At 45.3% G+C, this 20,472-nt stretch overlaps 1 protein-coding gene across 1 annotated transcript in view; it reads left to right on the plus strand.

The window, feature by feature from the left end:
• Positions 1-20,472, plus strand: part of LOC105462756 (atrophin-1) — a 117,051-nt gene that overhangs the window by 88,228 nt on the left and 8,351 nt on the right. The window contains exons 7-8 of the mRNA XM_011709604.1: positions 15,635-15,784; positions 20,180-20,322. Coding sequence (XP_011707906.1) covers positions 15,635-15,784; positions 20,180-20,322 — 293 coding nt within the window. The remainder of the gene's footprint in view (positions 1-15,634; positions 15,785-20,179; positions 20,323-20,472) is intronic.

Below are 20,472 nucleotides of genomic sequence, written 5' to 3' on the forward strand. Positions count from 1 at the left end.
TACTTTTTCTTCACTATATACTTTCGAACGTTCTACTTTAGAATGTAAGAGCTGTCCTCACACACATGTAAACTAACTGAATTTTATCCCGATTGCAATTGAAAAGAATGCAGTTGGTACATTTATGTGTATTCGCCGAGAGAAATCTCTGCCGCTCCATTACGAGTATAAGTTCGTAAATCCTTTGAGAAAAGAAAGCGGCCACGATTCCGGGGACACCCGGTAGCTACACGCAACCCCTGCTTGCGTGTGTCACCGGCACACGCACGTGTAGCATGTATGCATGCATGTGCACATACATACACATACATATACGCCACGGTGAAGTTAGGTGCACGCCGCTGGATTTTCCAGGGTTTTCCCAGGGTTGCGGTAGAGCGTTGAACCGGGTGGAGGGTGGGCGACGTGTAAGGGTGGAAGGGAGAGCGAGCAGCAGCGAGCGAGCGGATGGTGGTGGCTGAGGCGGGCGAGGAGGAGGAGGAGGAGGAAGGATGAGGAGGTGGTGGCCGCATGGGGGAAGAGGAGCGAAGGGGGATAGATGGATAAAGGGGGAGGGAGTGCGCGGCGAGGGAGGGAGAAACTATAATGAGTGGTGCGCGCAAGGGAGAGCGGGATAAAAAGGGGGATAGGGGGTGGTAGCGTAGGCGAGGAGGGCGGCTGGGCGGAACGGGGGAAAAAGCAGGGTTGGTACAGGGGTAAAAAGGTTGGAAGCTGTGGCAACTGCCGTGGCGGCGGCGGCGGCGGCAGCGGCGGCGGTGGCGGTGGCAGAGGGTGGAAGGGGGGGAACTCTGCTCGCTGCGGATGGCGGAAGAGGGGTAGACGGGGGGGTGGATCGAGCACGACGGGTCAATTTGAGTATCCGGGGGAGCATGGGGATGAAAGGGGTTGGCGGAAGGCGGGCGGGCGTGCGGACGCATGGTCCAGGGGCCTAAAGGCAGTAAACGTCGAAAAATCCGACCGCGTTCGGGCCGTTCGATGGCTCGGAAGAGGGTCGAAGCCGCGATCGACCATTACAACGCGCGAGTCGAGTATCGCGCGTCGTGCACCGGTGGTGCGCGCGGTGTAACGTCGAGAGACCGCACCGGGGATAGGGGCGAAACACACACGCGTATTGAGAGAGATAGAAAGAGAGAAAGAGGGAAAGAGAGAGAGCGAAAGAGAGAGCGGAAGAGAGAGAGAGAGAGAGAGAGAGAGAGAAAGCGAGCGAGAGAGGACGAGGGAAAAAGAGAGAGACGCGGGGCTCTTTTCCGTAATTTCGGGGTGAGCCGGCAGGGTCGATTAACGGGGCCGTGATTCACCCGTTAGATCGGTAAGGAGAAAGTTCGGTCGCTCGTTCGCGCGCGCGTCGGAGATATATTTCGATCTGTTTTCTTAATCCTCGTGGCCGCAGTGGAGTATGTGGAGACAAGTGTTTCACTTTGTTGATCTTCGGTGGTGATTTCGCAAGCTGGAAACTTGTCCGAAGTGAAAACTTCACGATTCGATCTTCTTTTTTTTTTGGTGAAACTGCTCGACAAATTTTGCACACGCTCGACCGAGTGCGTAAATGCCAACGACTCGCCAAGGATATATAATGCTCGCAAGATTCTTAGAGGAGTTGTAATCATGTGAGAAAAGTACATTTTATATACTTTTTATTACGTGTACAGTTCCCTTAAAATTTATGTGACGCATGCTCATTTAACGACGTAGAAGTCGACGTATTTCCGTACTTTGAACTGGCGCCTTAGTTGAATCAGCCTATAATTAGAACGTGGGGTTCAAGCAGCGAGTTCAGCGGATACAATCGTAATTGCGAATCGCTCGTTAATTCATAAATCCTCGACTCGGTCTCATTCATATTTCCACTCCTGCCCGCTTTCCCTCCTTTTTGCGGAGTTTTATCACCTCACCGCGTTCTTAGTATATCGCTGTGTGATACGTTAAGCGTAAACTAGTTCCGCGGTATTCAAATTCAAATGCACTCGGCTCATACCATGCAGGCGGATCTGTTACACGCATTTGTCCGGTTCAACACCAACGCGCTGTATTTTACAATGTGTTATAATCATGTTACCGCAATGTTACTGCAGATAACGTACGCATCGTGAAACGCCCCTATCCGCGGATACATAATATTATCTATTTGTAATATGCAGGATGTCTCAGAGAACCGTCATATTTTCTCTCAATTATAGCTGTTACGACGAATTTAGAGTGCTTTTTGGCGATGAAAATTTTGAGACGAGGCCGCTGCATACTAAACGTGCCCGTTAATTAACTTTGACGAATTTAATTTAAGATTCGCTCTTAAAACTAAGTAAAAAATAAGGTTTTGTTATCGTCATTGAAAGTCAACACACTTTCTACTTTGCAATGTAAAATAACTTCCTTACTTAGAAAGAAATTTCTCCTCGAAAGAAATTTCGCTCCTAATTCTAAACTCTCGCGAACTGCGACTAAAAGTAGAGGACATCTCGTGGGTATCTTTATACGCAAACAAAAACACATAACGGCAAAATACTACGCATATACCTGAAACTTCCTTTTTCCGCGATCTATAATCCGCGTCTTCATTCACATAGGAACTGTAAAGTGAATTAGAGATGCTGACGCAACTACCTCGCAGGCATATAAATTTAAAGGATTCCGATTAAGATTTTGTCCTCGCGCCCGGAGTCGTGCATATTTGATTGAATGTAACCCGCGAAAGACGTCCCGGCGAAAGTTTCGAACTTCCCTCCCGCGAACTCGGAGAACATCTGAAAACGGGTTAAGGGTCGGAAGTTTCGCGCCGCCGCTCGCCGCGCGCGCAGTTTATATCCCCCGGAATGTTGAGGGAAAAAGTTTCCCCCGACAAGGACGCAACTGGTTCGCGAAGATTTCCCCGCCGGCGATGACTCGATTCCGCGAAATTGCCGAACGCATCGCGTCGCCGCGCCACGCCGACGCGCTTCGCCCGATTATCATCCCTGAGAGCTTTCTTCGCTGATTGCGACCTCGTAATCCAGGGTTTCGCCTAAACTGCTTAAACTGTTAGCGTTAAATTAAATGGTATCACGTACGATTTTCTTATCGTCGTGGCAGAAAGCAGGCACAAGCATCAAAACATTGTAATTTATGGAAATAAACAAAAGTTTAGATCTAAAGAAAAGAGAACAATAAATAAGAAAAATAATGAAATGAAAATATTATTATTGATCAAATTAAATAATACTGTTGCCATTATAAATATTAATATGATACATAATTTATAATATAGAATAATAAATATAATACATAAAAAGAGTGCATTGGAAACGACAATTTAATCTGTTTCTCTCAGAACGCTCGGCAGCTGTACGTTATGCGCATAATTTTGACCGTAATATCGAAATATTGTACAAGAATATTTTAGAGTACATGTTCTAGACGTTGCTCCTCGTTCAGCCTGCAATGCTGAATCATGACACTTGCGAGGCGGTATCCAAGATTGCGCCCGAAGGCGCGTCGGGAAGAGGAGAGACTTTCTCTCTCTTTTTCTCTCTTTCTCCCCCCCCCCTCCCCTCTCTCTTTCTCTATCTCTCTCCTTCGCGATCGATTTGTGCGACCCAATCTACGCGGTGATTTCTTCGCACGATGCAAAATATGCGCAACGAGCGTAGTGTTTTGTGGATATCTCATCTTTGCAAATATTTCCGACGTATTGTTGATTTTTCTACGCGAGCCCACGTTCGTTTATCTCTGCGCGATTTACGTAAAAAGGAAGAGGAGGGGGGGGGAGAGGGGCAGAAAAAAAGAAAGGAAAAAAAACTCGACAGATGGAAAACTGAACGAGACGCGTTCCGGAAGATTTCGCTTTTATCGCGCGCAAATATTTCTTCGCCGGTGACGGACGTCGAACGCACACGCGACGTGCAGTGTATTCGGTCGATGACCCACTTCGCGCGCGAAGTTACTCGGACGGTACCAAAATTGGACTTGATTGATCGACTTTATTATTTAGCCCTGTCAACCGCATTCTGCAGCTGGAATTTAAATCACGCTAAAATCAGAGGCCGACGCTCCGTCATCCATCCGTTATTATAACTATCTTAATTTACAGCGGACACAGAAAGCTCGAGCGAATACAAGAAAATTAATTGCTGGGAACTCGTCTGCTGGCTCCGAGCGTGCCTCGCTGTCTTAAAAATAATGTATTGTTTACAAAAATTCCATGACAATTCAGTGTATAAATAAAATTTAATATACGATTAACACTAAGTCATAAATATTACGTCAGTTATAATTGCATCAATTTGATAAGGTTGAATCTAAAACGATGCACTTCTCTAGAAAAATTGTTATATAAATAATGTGTTTGCATAAAGTAATAATTTTTTCTCTCAAAACATTAGAAAATTCTCTGAAAATCAGCTTGTGTTGACACGTTCGTGCTTTCATTTATTTAATATCTCACTTTTATCTATATTTAACACCTCATGAAACCGACATTATCTTCATTGTTATTATTACATGCTACTATAATAAAATAATAACTTTTATATTTGACAATTATCTATAATTTAGCGAGTCTCTGTTACGTTGTTGAACTTTTCGACGAGTCGTTAGGCCGAACAGTTTTCAAAAGAGGTGTGATGCGAGCGGTTTCGCGACAAATTCACGGCTCCATTTCGCCGGTTATCGCATCTCTCTCTCTCTCTCTCTCTCTCTCGAAAGTCCGCGGAGGAAAAACTTTTTCTCGGCCAAAGGCGCCCGTTGTCGATCGGGAGAGACGGCGATGGGGGCTGCTCGCGACACGGCACAGCACTCGGGGGCACTCGGTCGCCGACCCAGTTCGCCGTCGGCGGTGTCGTGGAAGAGAGAATGGGAAAGAGAGAGAGAGAGAGAGCGAGAGAAAGAAAGAGAGAAAGAGGAGGTTTTTCGAACGGCGCGCGAAAGTTGAACGTGACCGGCGAAACTTTTCGTGGTCGTGCCAAGCCGAGTCTCTGCGACGCCGGGCGACACGACGCGACGCGAGGTGAGGCGAGGCGAGGCGAGGCGAGGCGAGGCGAGGCGAGGCGAGACGACGCGACGCGACACGATGCGACGCGGCGTACACAAGCGCGCACCACCAGTCATCGGTTCCGGACCAACCGACCGACCACCCTCGCCCTCGACGGCGACCTCGACCCCCGGCGGGGTCCAACTTGTTGTAAGAGACCCTCGGAGAGTTGGCCGTGCGCCGCGTCGCCGCGACCGACCTAACGAGGGTAACTAGCCCGGCGTTACCGAGGGAAATATCGGTTGCGCGCGAATCATCCCGCGCGACAGCTGCGCGAAATCACAGGTGAAAACTCTCTTCGTGAAAAACGAAATCGTCTTTTTCCTTCTCGGAAGCCTGAAAGGTGGCGAAATTATTTTGTGCCGCGTTGCGGCTATAATTAAACTGACACAGATATATAATGTCTGTAATGAAATGAAAATATATCCTTTCCCGCGAATACATGCCCGCTAATAAATATAGATCTGAAAATGTCCCTTTGAAAGGATAATTTTTTAAAATATTCTCGTCATAGATTATAATTTTACATCCCGCAATATTTTTGAAACGCAGAAATAATGCAAAAGTTTTATATTTTCACGGAAAATACGTCGTAATACATCGCGGATGATTGGATCAAATATGTATTTAATAAAGTGTTGAAACGAATGTGATAAATAATGGCTAATTGCAATTTGCGAGTTTTAAAATTGTATTAAACCTATAATCTACAAAGCACGAGCGTAATATATTACGAATATTATCTCCGGAGGCGAATTACTTGTGTAGCACGTGTGCGCAATAAATCTAAGGAAAATTGTGAGCGTTTAAGCGCAAGATACGCACAGTTATATTCCTCTCGACAACGTTATCAATGTTTCACGAGTCGTATACGCATCATAGCGTTAGAACAATGCATAACGGTGCGTGTGTGTACTCTTTCAAATCGTATATTTTTATTCCTTTTTCACAAGGACGTTTCCCAAATAAAAGTTCCATGTCGAATTCGCGGCCATATCAATTCGGGAGGGAGCGTTTTTCGCGCAAATATAAAACATTTTTACTTTTTTATCGCTCTCGACCGATCCCCAGATTGTCGTGTGGTTATTTTATAACCGCCGTGTATATACACGTGTGCGGCAATCCTTTACTCGCGCGGCCGTCGCGCCGCGCCGCGCCGGTTCGATAGTTCACGGCACTCGGTCGAAGTTTTCTATCGGAGAAACTTTTTTCCCAGAGAGAAAGAGAGAGACAGCGAGAGAGAAGAGCGTTCTTAAGGGGTCATGACATCGCTCGGAGCTTTCGCACCGAGATTATCCTCCCCGCCGCCTATATCGATAATCGATTATGCGAGCCGATGGTCGCACGTGAGAACCTCAAGGCTGATGTTATACGTGAAGTACAACGGGAAACACAAACTGCTTTCGCCCCGTTGTTGTTGTTGTTGTTGTGTTGTTGTTTTGGAGCGATGTTAGATAATAACGACCCACATAACAGATGGAACTTCTCTAATATCTATCTTATTTGAGCTTTCTTCTCTTGCGTGATTCCATTTTATTTCATTAATGAGGGTATAGAGAACAATACAAGAGAGCGAAAGAAAGTTCAGATTCGAGGGGAAAAGCGGTTAAACGATTATACTCTTTCGTGTGTAACGCGCGCGACGTAAGACGTAAAAAAAAAAAGGAAATATAATTCAGGGTAGAGAAACTTCTCGTTCGTATCAATTACACGCGCGCGATCCTTGATCCTAAATATTTCACACATATATCGCTTCTCGCGGTTCATCTGCAAGATGCATTATGAGAAAGATTTTAGCACATTCCGCGAATATCCTCTTCATATCTTGTCACGAATCTCGTAACGAAATCTCGCGCGGATAATCCGATTCCGTATCATACGTTTATGCGATCGAATCGAATTAAGGCGCGCAATGTCGGATTTTACAGATGATAATTATAGCCTTACGCGAATCAATTTTTATTAGTTTCGGTGAACGAGTTTAGTGATGAAGCGCGTTACGTTACCTCCCCTTATACTCGAAGCAAAAACCGTTTCCGAGTAACGTCCGCGATAAGCAGGTTTTTCGCAATTTATTTCTCGCAGCTGCGATAATGAAACAGATGTCGTGAATCAATTAAGAGAATTCGTGCAGAGTCGAAGAAAAGGAAAGCGCGCGCGTTTCGCGTTTCGGGATACGTCCGATACATCGATAAGAGAGCCGAAGTTTCTAATCGATAAGTCACGTTCCACTTGCGCGAGCGTATCGGGACGCTTCGGTAATTTCAATTTTCCCAGGCGCGATGATAAATCTTTCCGACGCGTAATTGCCGCGGGCGGCATAAAATGATACGCCGCCGGTAAATTAAATCGTAAGTGGAAAGTAGTTAAGGTCCACCATTCGTCGTCGTCGCGCGCGCGCACACGGCACAGACAGTGGATGAAGTGATTATTGTCGGAATGCGGTCAGGCGAGTACGGAGAATGAGTACTCACGGGTACACTTCGTTTCCCGTGTTTTCTTTCTCTGCGATTCGGGTAATTTATCGTCGTAACTGCAAAGAGAGAAGAGTAAACCGCCGACCGTGCTCGCGCGCGCGCATCGGGTATATACCGTACATAATCCCGCTAAACGAAAGGAAACGTAAGCAAACCGACGTGCGGCGGTCCATTGAGAATTTATAGGCGGATTTATTAGTCATTATCGTGACCAACCAGACCGGTTGAACGGCGACTATTGGCACAAATACGCGGGAGATAATAATTAGAAGGTATAACACGTTGAAATTAATTGCGATAACGTGATAAAGTTTAATAATTGGTCGAAAAACAGTCACGATACAATTGTAACAGTTCACATGTTGTCATATCATTTTTTATATTTTATGTTCTTTAATCGTGATGTACCTATGCTATTAAAAAGTACATATTCTTGATATGCCAATATTCCTAATAGAAAATTATATGATATTAATATCAGACACGGAAATAGTTTATACTATTCAAACTGTAATGTGGGATAAAATTAAAGACCATAAGTTTATTAAGCAAGAGTAAAGGCTCTAATATCTCGTTACCTTCTTTCGGTAATGTAAGATTGGTAACCTTAGTAACCTAATATCGGCCACATGAAAATCGACGTAGTAATCTAAATGTGCGAAGGGATACAAAAGTAGTGATTGAGATTTTATAAAATTGTTATCATCTCTCATATATGAGAGAAATAAATAATACTAGAAAATAACACTTTAAACAAAGAAATCGTCCTTATATAAGAAGTAGATGCATCAAGGAGTTAATATGATACCCAAAGGGCGACGTCGCGATATTCTACCCGGGGCACTCGCACTTCGCTCGAGAATTGCGGCTGGTTATTGCTTCGAGGGCCATCACTAGACGCAAGACCGTCCTTTGGCGGTCGGTTGCCGTAGGTGGCAACGAAGGAGGTGGCGAAGAAGGAGGTGGTGTAGGTTGAGGCAACACGGTAGTGTAGTGGTAACTATAATGAGTGGCGGTTGTGTGAGTGAGGCGAAGGAAGAGAGAGAGAGAGAGAGAGAGAGAGAGAGAGAGAGAGGAACGAAGGCGAGGGAGCGCGAGGACGAGGGGTTGGGTCGAGCAAGGGCGAGATGGGCGAAGGGTGCCGCGTTGGGTGGCGAAGAGAGAGAAGGGTCGGGGGAGCGGGAAGGGCGAGTGTGGGAAAACGTGTAGCCTCAGCCTCCACCCTTTTCCACCCACCGACCACCCTGTCGCTGCTGCTCGGTCCAAGAGGGGCGGAAGAGGAGGAGGAAGCGGTAGAGGGCGAGCAGGGAGGACAGGGGTTGGTTAGGGGGTGGTGAGCAGGAGGAAAAAGGGAACTCCGGGGCTGCCGAGGGGGGCACGACGAAGGGAGAGGGATTGTCGCACGCCTATCCGCTCGATAGCAGCTTACAGTCCGTACACGTTCACTACCTCCCTAGAATTTAGTGCCCTCTGTCTCTTTTTCCTTACTTCCTTCAAAATTTCGCTCGAAAAAGACACTTGGGTGACTAGGCGAATGCATACAATGTCGAGATTTCGTCCGGTCGCCGGCACGCTCATTTCCCGGCTTACGGGAGCGGCTTTCTCTCGAGCATGATTGAAAACGATCCACTCACAGAATGTCTGTTAAAAGTCTGAGACCTAGGACCTTCTTTGTCGTCGTTTCCTAATTTGGTTACGCCAATTTTTCACGGCATTATTTTGTATCTTAGAGAACACACAATTTTAAAAAAAACAATGTATGAAAACTACGTATCGCACAAAACTAAGATCGTTTTCATTTCATTTCTCATGATTGCCGGTTTCAGTCCAGAACGAAAAAAAAATGGCAATGAAGGTAATATTAGGTGGACCTCAGTAGGTTAGGATGTTCCTCAAAGGGTCCGAAGAAAAGAGCGTCCAAAGAGAAAGTACTATGTTGGCTATCGGATGACGATTATACAGGGAACGCCTGTTTCTTACCTTTGGCGCCTTTGTGAAACTGTATCCCGCTGTGTCTCGGATAGCAGAGACGTCGGTGGAATTACTGCCGAGAAACGCAGGCGGCCCTAGGCACGAAAGCCTGAAGATCTCCCGCTTGAATCGCCCCGGAAGGACGTTTCTCCCTATTATCTCGTTTTAACAGCCGGACGGTGGCGGCGTATCGGACGAGGAAAAAGTCGCTTCAAAGTCGCACGCGAGCGACCGAATTCGCTTTAAACGCGCCAACCCCTCGGCGCGTTTTAATTAAAAAAATATCCTCGGCCCTGTGCGAGCACAAAAGCTGAAATTACTCGAGAAGCAGGCGACGACACCCGAGCAAGAGAGAGAGAGGGAGGAAAAGAGAGAGAGAGAAAGAAAGAAAAAGCATCCGACGTCTTGAGACTTTCGCGCGGGGATATCATTAAGCACACCTGGATGTAATACGTGCTCGTTCGCAAATTGTGGCACTGAGATATACCCGCCTCTTCCTCTCGCCCGCCCCCTTCCTCACCCCTTTTTAACTCCCCCTCATCCCCGACATGCTGGCGACGTGGGAAAAAGAGAGCAACGTCAGAACTTGCTCTCGACCGTTTCCTAGGTCGCCGCCGACGGGTCTTCGTCCTGGAAAACCCTGAAAATTGATTTTCCAGGCGCGGTCTCCCGCGTTACCCACGCACAGGTCTCTCTCGGTTGCATCGATTTTCACCTGGCTTCCCCCTGTCCGCTACCCTCTTCTCTCTCTTTCTCTCTCTCTCTCGCTCTATCCATCGTATATCCCTTCTCTTTCTCTTTCCTACCGCTACCTCGCTGCTCGCCCTCGCCGCCGACTCAAACCAAGCGTTCATTCAGAATCCGAGAGGAAAAAAAGGAGCGAAATCTAGGTCAATGGAGGTTTGAGAAATTTGCGATAGTCGCTACCGCCGCCGTTTCGTTGCGGCTCCGCCGATTCGTCCGAGAAACGAGCGAGAAATATCGTCCGTGTCGATTTCACGCCGTTTCAAACGCGAATATACTCTCGTCGATCGAGAAATTCGCGCGTTTGATAAAGCGCGAGACTAACAATGGTAGCCGGAGCTCATCGGCGACGATTAAGATGTCCAAAGTGAAATAGATTTATCTCTGCGACGAAGCTCTACCGAGCCGTTCGCATATTTATGATGTAGCATACAAAATATCTCGTCTCACTTCGCTTCGCAGACGAATTATTTTTTTTTTTATTAATTACTCGCGTTATGGATATCTATAGCGAAAACCATTTCCGACAGACCCGGAAGAGACGATGGAAGGCACGGCGAAGGTCGAGGGAAGAGTCGCGATAATTTTCTTTTACCGCTATTACGAAAATCTTACACGACTGCGAGCGATCCGCGCAACGAGTTAGCGGCCATTTAGATAATAAACTGTACATTTCGCGCTAAATGATAGCGCGAGATCCCCGCGGCTCCCTCGCGCATCGTTACCGTTGTCTGAAGATGAAGAAGGCGGGTCGGGTCCTCGCGCATTAGAAAAATATCAAGGGCGATATTTCTTCCCTCCGTGAGCGTTACTTTGCCGCGCCTCCCGTAGCCGGAAGAGAATGAGAGAAAGAAGTGGGAACGGACGTAAAGAAAAATGCGATACGTAAGATCCTGTTGCGCGTTCTCTCTGACGTACGGATTTCTCTGTAACGCGCGTTAAGGAGAACACATTGTGACGGCCTTCAAGTTCGAAAGTTCGGAAAGTTGGCGCGATCCAGGGGTCCCGGAGTTTTGACTGTTTCTTCGCAAAATAATGGACCTTGGAAAATCGCGTTGAGAAACGTCCCTGGTTGCGAACATCTTCAAAAACTCATTCATGGGATTTCCCCATGACGAATATCCTCTTCTGTTTGGTAGAACTAATTAAAAATTGTAAATTTCTTCCCCGAGTTTCTCTTCTCTGTCAAAGAGGATTATTCTCGACTCTAACGTGGAAGATATATTTAAGATCGTTATATCGTTATACGACAAATAGATATGCAAAAGGAAATTAGAGAGAGAGAGAGAGAGAGAGAGAGAGAGAGAGAGAGAGAGAGTTAGGATTAATGCGGAATTGCTGCTAATATTTCCTATGACTGTCAGCGAATATCAGTAATGTGATTAATTTATGATACTAAATGAGATCATACTGAAATTAATTATTCGGATATTTTCGGTTTGCAGATTGGAAATATTATCTTCAGATTTCACATATTGCACATCGATTATGTATCAAGTTGCACGGTTCAGAGATATCCATTAATAAAAATATGCTACGGTAAAAATATATACGTAAATTATTTGCGGAAACAATGGTTCCATATTACAGAAAAATATTTGCATTGATATATTAATATTTATGACGTATACCTTTCCGTATTTTATTTCTACTTTTAACGGCATTATCAGATGTTTTAAAAATTTATATCTTTCAAATATTTTTTTCATGTTGAAAAAAATTAAATCAAACCAATATTACCCGGTATTACCAATCGGCCGGCATCATACACCAAATCGTATTAGTCGCAAACGCATCTAAAAACAGCAGCAACTTCGCGACAACAGTTTGAGTGACAGAATTTATTTCATGGAGATATAATTCATAAAGAACGTCCGCGACAGAAGTTCGGCGTTTTTTTTTTTGGTTGTTTTTTCTCGCTCGGAAAAAATTCTCAAATTTCCCATAAATTACCATAATTTCTCAACCCTGAAAAAAAAAATAGAGGACTCGCGCCCGGGAATCATGTTGATCGAATTCCAAGTTCCACCCCCGATTACGTCCGTATCAGAGACGAGTCACAATTTATCGGGACGACCCGACCGGCGCGGCGGCGCGACGCGGGAACGAGCGCATTTGCTTTCCATCGGCGTACCGGGGGCGCGCGGGAGGGTGGGAGGGAGGGAAGCACACTTTTCACACCCTCGCTCGAAACACCATAAAGCACCCGGCTAGGCGGGAAGGTCGAGCGAAGTCAAGTTGGGTTAGGTTAGCGTCGTGAATGACGGAGGAGGGTCGCGTTTCGCCCCGATAAAGTTTGTTCGATCGGCCGTTAGTCTCCTTCTTATGGCCCCTTCGCCGCGGAAAGTTTTAAGCAACGTCCATACTAAAGTTCGCGAGCATTGTCCGCCAATAGCGTGAGCATTTCACAACAAAAAAACCAAACCAAAAAAAAAAAGAAAAATCGCGATTTCTCTCAAAGAGAAAAAAGTGTATGGTAATAAGACGCGGAAACTGATGGCAAAACTTTTTCCTTCAAAGATGCAGCCTCAATTGGATTTTACGCGTCCCTTAAAATTCTTCTTTACCCACATCCTAGGATTTATGCTAATTGTGCATAAATTTATTATTCTCGAAAAGACGTCGCTCGAGTCACGACTTCAGCAGTGTGGAAACCGGCATTACACACACGTGTGCGCGGTTCGTGCCTTTTCCCGCGGACTTGGAGGTCGGGCACGTTGTGCCGGAAAGCGTGCAACGGCCGCGGACGAGCGTTTAACTTTGTTCCGAAGTTCTCCAAGGTCGTGCCGGCGCGGCGCGCGCCCGTTGTAGGTCGGTGCCACTGGAGTAAAGCAGCGCAGCGGAGAGAGAATTTCCCGAGGCCGCGTCATAAATCTCTATCTGCTGCCTGGGGGTAAACGTTCGCGGGATAGACTTTGGCGACGATTGTAATTTCGCGCCACCGGGATGTTGTCTCACCCCGACGTGCGCGCGAACACGTGTGAGTGCCCGTGTACCTGTACCGCGCCGAGAGCGGCGAAAGATTTATCTGGTCCCCACTTTCTTTTCTTTCGCGCGAAACGACGAGGAGCGGTGTGCTTATTGCTTCAGCGGTTGTGGCTTTCGGGTAAATAAATTTATTATCGATGTGCCGCGTAAACGCGGAAAAGTATTTTAATTTATGAGCCTTTTTATTAACTTCTTTAAAATAGTTTTAAAAGTTAACTAACTTTTAAAACGGCCGCATATGGTTTTTTCGACCGTTATAAAAAAGGGTTTTCTGCGTGATGTTTTTTTTTTCATAATATACCTCGCTAATAAAAAACAATAAAAGATAAATTTAAATTGCTAATAAAATTTTTAGTCGCGTATTTTTACTTTTACCGTGGACGTAAAATATATATCTCTGCATAATATTTTGATTTTACTTAGGGTTAAAACTCTAACACCTTGAGGTAATTATAATATAATACGCGATTAGTACAACACAAGTCAATATTGTACTGTGACAAAGCGTGACGCGGCAAGGGATTAACGAAGTGAGACTTCAGCGCGTGAATAATTCATTTTTAGTCGTCAAATCAATCTCCACAAGCGGCGAGCGATTATTTCTAATCGCACGGACGAAGTCTAGTCTAGTATGGCACTTAAGGCGAACGCATAATTTCATCCAATTTTATGTGGCAAAGTAGAAAAAAATATCGATTGATCCACGCCTGACCGAAACTGTTTAATCCTTTTATATCCTTTGTAACATTTGAACTGCCGACAAATTTGGCCGTTAAATTGTTGCGATAACTGTGCGGTACGCAGTTTCGCGGAAGCGTCGAAAACAAAATCCCCCCTCCGGGGGATTACTTGACAACGAGCACTTAGCTGCTCATTCGTACGGCCGTAAAAACGAACGTTTAAATTTTCCGCACGCACCGCCGATCTGCATAACCACGGGAAAACCGGCGCGAATACCTTTTATACGTTACGTTAAGCGCCGTGTTTGCTTTTCGCGATACGAAATAAACGATCGCGCACGTTTACCAAGCATTCATACGTCAATATTTAGAACGAATTGTCGTCCGTACGATTTACCGCTGTTTGTACGCTATTTATACGCGCTATTTATTATTTATACAATGGAAATTTGCGATTCGCGACGCTAATTGACGCTCGTCGTTGTTGCAACATTCAAGCGGTCAACCACTAATCGTTTGTACATCTTGCACGAGATTAATTTATATATCTTCATGAAATAGTTCTCTCTCTCTCTCTCTCTCTCTCTCTCAATCTCTCTGTCTCTCTTCTCTATCTATCTAACTATCTATCAATCTCTCTCTACGTGTACATTCATATCCGCATTAAAACAAGAATAAGTGATCTTTCGATATCCTAAAATGGAGTCGTCGGATTTTATCGCGCTATTAGTAATAATAATAAATTTAATAATAGAATACCAATAATTTTATTAAAACTGAGAATGCTTAGAAATGCTCCCTCGTATAATTGATTTGACAATTGAATGAATTATTTAGGAAAACGACGAACAAAATTAAGCTTTTAAATTGTTGTTTAAATTGTTTTAAACCTAAAGACTTTCAGTAAGTTGTAATTAGGGGGAAAAAAAGATCTCGTTATTTCTCGTCGTTATCGGATTAAAATATGTCTCAAGTGTGTAATAAACTTCAATGATAAAATTCACGACGATGATTTTAGTATAATCCGGGCAAAACGATACCAGCGCGGTAGCATCGACAATGGAAACAACAATGGTTGTCATTTCTATTACAATAGACACGCTGCGCGCTTCTGTTCTAACAATTCCATTATCTCCGCGCGAAAGCCTCCGCCGGGGCGAGGCTTTATTATGCCTATCAGAAAATTTAGATCGTTTATTTAATGGGATATAAATAGTCGAGCGCGGCCTATTAACAAAATACGGAGTATTTCGCGCGGAACAATAGCTTTGCGAAGTCATTTGGCCGTTCACGCGACGACTGCAATTATACGTTTCGTTATAATGGCGCCGCAAGTAAGCAATTTAATGCTTAACGTTATGCAATTAAAATTAAAAATGGATCGCATAATATCACGGGACGTCGATTTCATTAAAATTTTTAAAAGCCGCCCGTGCGTTTCGGCGATGCGTGTAACATGCACCACTGTACATGATAATAATTTCATTTTCCTTTTTTTTTTCCTCTCTCCTCGCAACTACAATTACTGCGAGACGTGAAAAATGCAAGGAAAAACGTTTGAAATTTAATAATTTATCGGGCATTTAATTTGTAAGTAAGTCTAATTTCTCTTGTGGATCTTAAAATTAGTAGGTCAGGCTCGATTCGCAAATTAATACTTCACTACCCGGGGTAATGAAGTTCATTACGATCGCGAGGTTGCGACCATTAAGTTCCTTACTATTAATTTATGCAGCTAAGCAATTGTTTTCATTTGTACCGCCTCTTTTCAGGGAAATGCCTACATCTGAGTGGTCTCACGCCCGAACCATTGACTGCGGACGACGATTACAAGCTTTTACGACTCGGCATCGGCTTTACAAATATGGTAGCACGTGCGACGAAAGGCAGTGCGGATCTTACAAGAAAGGAAATTAAAGAAGGTCAGTATGCGTTTCTGCCTGGTATTTTTTTAGCTTTTAGTACGTCTGAAACGAGCGATGAGATAATTCTCGTCGAAAATCTCGGTCGAAAATAATGATTGCATAAGCTGATATCGCCTCCGACATAATTTGCGGGAAAATTAATTTGAATTTTGTATTATGTTCATATTATACAATATTTCGTCGCTGTTTATATTTTATTATGTAAAAAAGCGAAATATATAGTATATATATATATATATATATATATATATATATATATCTCGCTCCGATTAATATTTACGAATTTGAGCCCTACAGTTTCGATATAGTCGGGATTTGAGACATGCCGGAATTAAAATATACTTAAAATGTGAAGAAAGTTTTTGCAATAAAATTAATGGTATACGGAAGTGACACTACTTCTCACAGATATTTAGTCGCTTTATGTCGATTTCTTCGATACATTACAAAAGAAAGTGAAGATCTTTCAGGAAAATTAGAAGAACAAAGAAATAATGGTTTGCTTGAACTGTAATATTTATGTGACTGTGTAGAAAAGAAATGTCAAGGACAGCCGGTCTAAGTAACGCCCGTTATAGTCTCGAGAATTCGAAAACCGAGAAGTGAGAAAGAACGCTGCGTTTATAAAGCACACACAGTTCTACGAACTGATAAGATTTCGTCGTGTCGCTGTTTTACAGGCAACCGAGAAAACTAATGAAATTCGAAAAAAAGTAACGTAATTTGAACGGTAAGCTTGAATCTCTGACTCGATTCGCTACTTACTCGAGTAGGTATGTCTCGATTGCCATATGCCGATTGGCCGATTCTGCTTACCCGTTCAAACCGACGACGGGCCTGCTTCTATTTGCACGCTACGGCCATGTGGCACTTGTGGAATCCATAAATCCTTCACGTGACGTGGCGCTCTCTTTGTTATTTCGCTTAAGTTCTTTTAAGAGGGGCTAGTGTCCTTACGGTGTCCTTAGGTAGCATAGGTATAGGGACTGGGGTAGGGGGTTTATCGGATCCTCGGATCCTTAGTTCGGTAGAAATTAGTCCGACTTCGACTTTGAAACCGTGAAGATAAACATCGTGTGAGCTCTCGACGATAGAGACGCACATGCGATCGCGACATGTGAACCATGGATTAGAAGTAGGCGTTCGTGACGTAAGTATATATACGTGTGTGAGCCCAGTGTGGATTATCGGAGTGGATATCAAGAAACGAGTGCTTTTTTTTTCCCCTCTTCTCTGAGTAGTGCAACGTGCGTTCGCAGTGTAACTTTGGACTTCGCTCCGGTTTATTTATTCCGTGCTCGCACGGATCGCCCTTCGCGCACGGATTTTCGGTGCGCTTCGCTTTGAATACGCCTCGAGAGCGGTGAAACAGGATCGCGTCGAGTGCATACCGAGGTCCATACACAAACGGATGAACGCGAAATTTCTCGAACTTTGCGGAACTTACGCCGGAAATAAGACGCATCTTGATTCACGTGGCCACGTGCACGGTCACATGTTTTCCGGGTGACCATGTGCGCGCGTTCTCTCTCTCTCTCATTCTGAGGAGAGAAACGGCCGTCCCTCTCCCCCCCCTCTCTCTCTCTCTTTCTCTCTCTCTCATTAACGCCGAATTTAATAGACGCGGTGCCGCGGAGTAAAGGAACTTTCGGCGTATCGACGTGGATCGTTTTACTCCCATTCATAAGCACGCCTAAATAGTGGGGCTCTATCGCGTGTACAGGGCGTTTCACACGGTGCTTTAAGAACCGGTTTTTGAAACTTTAAAAAAATTGATTTTTCCTCCGACGGGGGAGAGAGGGGAGGGGGGGAGGGGGATAACCCACTCGATTCTCGCTCCACCAACGGTCGTTTCGTTTAATCGAATTTACAAAATTCGCGGTTTAAACAATTCTTCGCGATCCGACTTATTCGATTCCGACTTTGCCGTCGCACCGCCGGGAGTATATCCGGTGAGATATCCGCGTGAGACAGGAAAAGCAAAGCGGTAAAAAAAAAAAAAAAAAAAGCGCGGTACAGGCAGATAAAAATAAACATAACAATGCTAACGAGATAAGGGCCGGTCGCGCCAACAGGTTAGAACGTAGGCGCGAGACCCGCGGAGTCGTCGCCGAGCGACTCCATGTTTCTTTCCGGAGTATACGTGTTCCCCGATCGCTTTTCCGTGGCGTGCCCCGGCCGCGTGGACGGAAAAACGTTTTCCCCGATTTTCCACCGAAATCCGGACGGCGCGCCGCTGCCGTGTGCGCGGGGCACGACACGTCTCGCCCCGCCAACGAAACGCACTCCTCGACCATCTCGATCGATCTCTCTCCCCTCGTAGGGGACGCCCGATATACTTTTGACTGTCGACCCGGCATTCATCCGGAGTAGCCGGTGTGTCGCGGCGAAAAAGTTCCATCGGCGCCATTTGTCACAATCGCAGACCTGGCCCGCGCCGGCCCGTTACGCACGGCGCAGCACGCCGGGCAAGAGGCGCCGAGAGAAAAGCGCGTGTGGATCGTGGATCGAAGGGTGATGCTCACCGTCGTACTGCGGATCGTCCGTGTCCCCGTGCGGCGGCCGGTCCACCTCGACGGACGTCGCGCTCCATCCCGTCGTGTCGACGCACTCACGTCCGCACGTATCGCCGATCCTCGCCTCCTCCATCCCGAAGAAAACGCTATGCCGAGACGTTTTTTAGCCGGACCGGATCACTCGGACATAGCGGCCATGCGTGTACGCGACGCGGGAAGCGGCAGTACTGCCAACCCAACTTTTATCGGGCGCTCGCTCGCTCTCGCTCTTAAAGGCATATCGCAATACGCCGGCATCGCATCGCCCCGTGCCGAAAGCGGTGTAGACCCCTCCGACTTTATACGAAAGTGTCGCCCTATATACTGTCATTAGAGAGGCGCCGCGCTCCGTTTTTTCGATTGTCGCGGCGGAATACGAGATAGCATAAGCTGGAGTGCGACGGTCATTAAAATAGCAGATCGACTCAGAAATTCTTCGCGGGACAGAAACGAGGGCAATTAAAAACGACTTGATTTCGAAACGTCGTCGCGTGTCTTAATTTAAGCGCCTCTCCTTCCCGTTTAGGCGCTTAATTTTTTTCCTCGCGATTCGCACGCGAGAGCGATAACGCGATCCGCTTTAAACTTCGCTCCGGAAAGGGCGCGCCGTATTATTCATTAGGAGCGGGCGAGAGCGGTAATAATTAATAGCCAATAAACTACTCACTCGCGACGTCCCTGCGCTAAAATTGCCGTCTCTCTCTCTCTCTCTCTCTCTCTCTCTCTTTCTCTCTCGCCTTTTTCCGCAGCAGATTCGTCCGGCGGAACATAGAACGTGTCGTCCTCCACTGAAATAAAGTAGCCGATAAATTAATGAAGACGGAAGTATAAAAGCGGAGTGGCGGTCGAACACTTTATTCACCGCTTCGAACGAGATTTAGTCGGTTGCGGCTGGTCGCCGCCCGGCCACGCATTTAAGGTTATCGCGCGACGCGCGCGTATCGCGTTAAGCCGGCGCGCGCGTGTGCGACACTGTGTGTGCATGTATGTATTTGGAAAAGATACGGAGAAGGGCGCGAATGTAGTGGTGGCCCTGTTGAGCGACGCGATCGCGCGAAAATCGATGCTAAGCGAAAATTTTTAGACTGCGAGAGAATTTCGAGTAATCGCACGATTCCTTTCAATGAATGATTTAATTCCTGCAATTGAGACAGTTACACAGCTCGCATCTGTACCTAACGTCGATTACACCGCGCAGAAATCGTTTTATTCACTTTGCGTTTATCGTTTTATTCACGATTATTATATGCCCTTCGTAAAATAGAGAATCTGTCTTTAGTTGTTATATTATTGCACCTTTTATCTAGCGCTTCTCGATAATCTCTCCCTTCCCCCCCCCCCTCTTCTCCCTCTCTCTTTCTCTCTCTTTTACGAAAATATATAGAATAGGTAAATTGCACGACGTAAAAATAGCACTCACGAATGAACGTCAGGGAAAAAGAGGAGCGACAAGCGTGATCAATGACTTTATGCAATAATGTCTATATTTATAAGTTAGGGTAATTATAGGCAAGCGTGAATGCTGCGACTATGCGTGCATAAAATTTGGATTTGATTGAATCTGCTTTTAAGTTTTTTAAAATATGTTAAAGGGGCAAAAGGGAATATCGGGAGAAAAAAGAGAGAGAGAGAGAGAGAGAAAAAAAAAAGAGAGAAAGCAAGTGCTATTTATTTACGATCAGTCGATCGCCAAATAGGATACTTAATAGGATACTTAATTAGTTGCTTTTCATACACGATGTGGATAAATCAATATCAAAATTGTAAAATGTATTCACTTGTGATGTGAATATGAGAATAAAAGGATCAAGTGGTAATCGTGGTTTTTATTTTGCAGGCAGTCACATTTTGCTCGAAAAATTACGAAAGTATAAGCCAAAAATTGCTGTATTCAACGGCAAACTCATATACGAAGTATTCTCGGGAAAGAAGGAGTTCGGCTTCGGCAGACAACCCAACCTCGTCGACGGTACTAACACGGTAAGATAACTGTTACATTATTTCTTAATCAATATCCCGAGAAACACAAAATTCAAGGGTTGCCTGAAAAAAAAAGATATTTAAAGAAATTCTAAAATATTCGAACGTGCATTTTTACGATACTCGCTTTTTGTGTTGCCCGGAATATTA

The sequence above is a fragment of the Wasmannia auropunctata genome, unplaced genomic scaffold (assembly GCF_000956235.1).
Source record: "Wasmannia auropunctata unplaced genomic scaffold, wasmannia.A_1.0 LD336116.1, whole genome shotgun sequence".
NCBI lineage: Eukaryota > Metazoa > Arthropoda > Insecta > Hymenoptera > Formicidae > Wasmannia > Wasmannia auropunctata.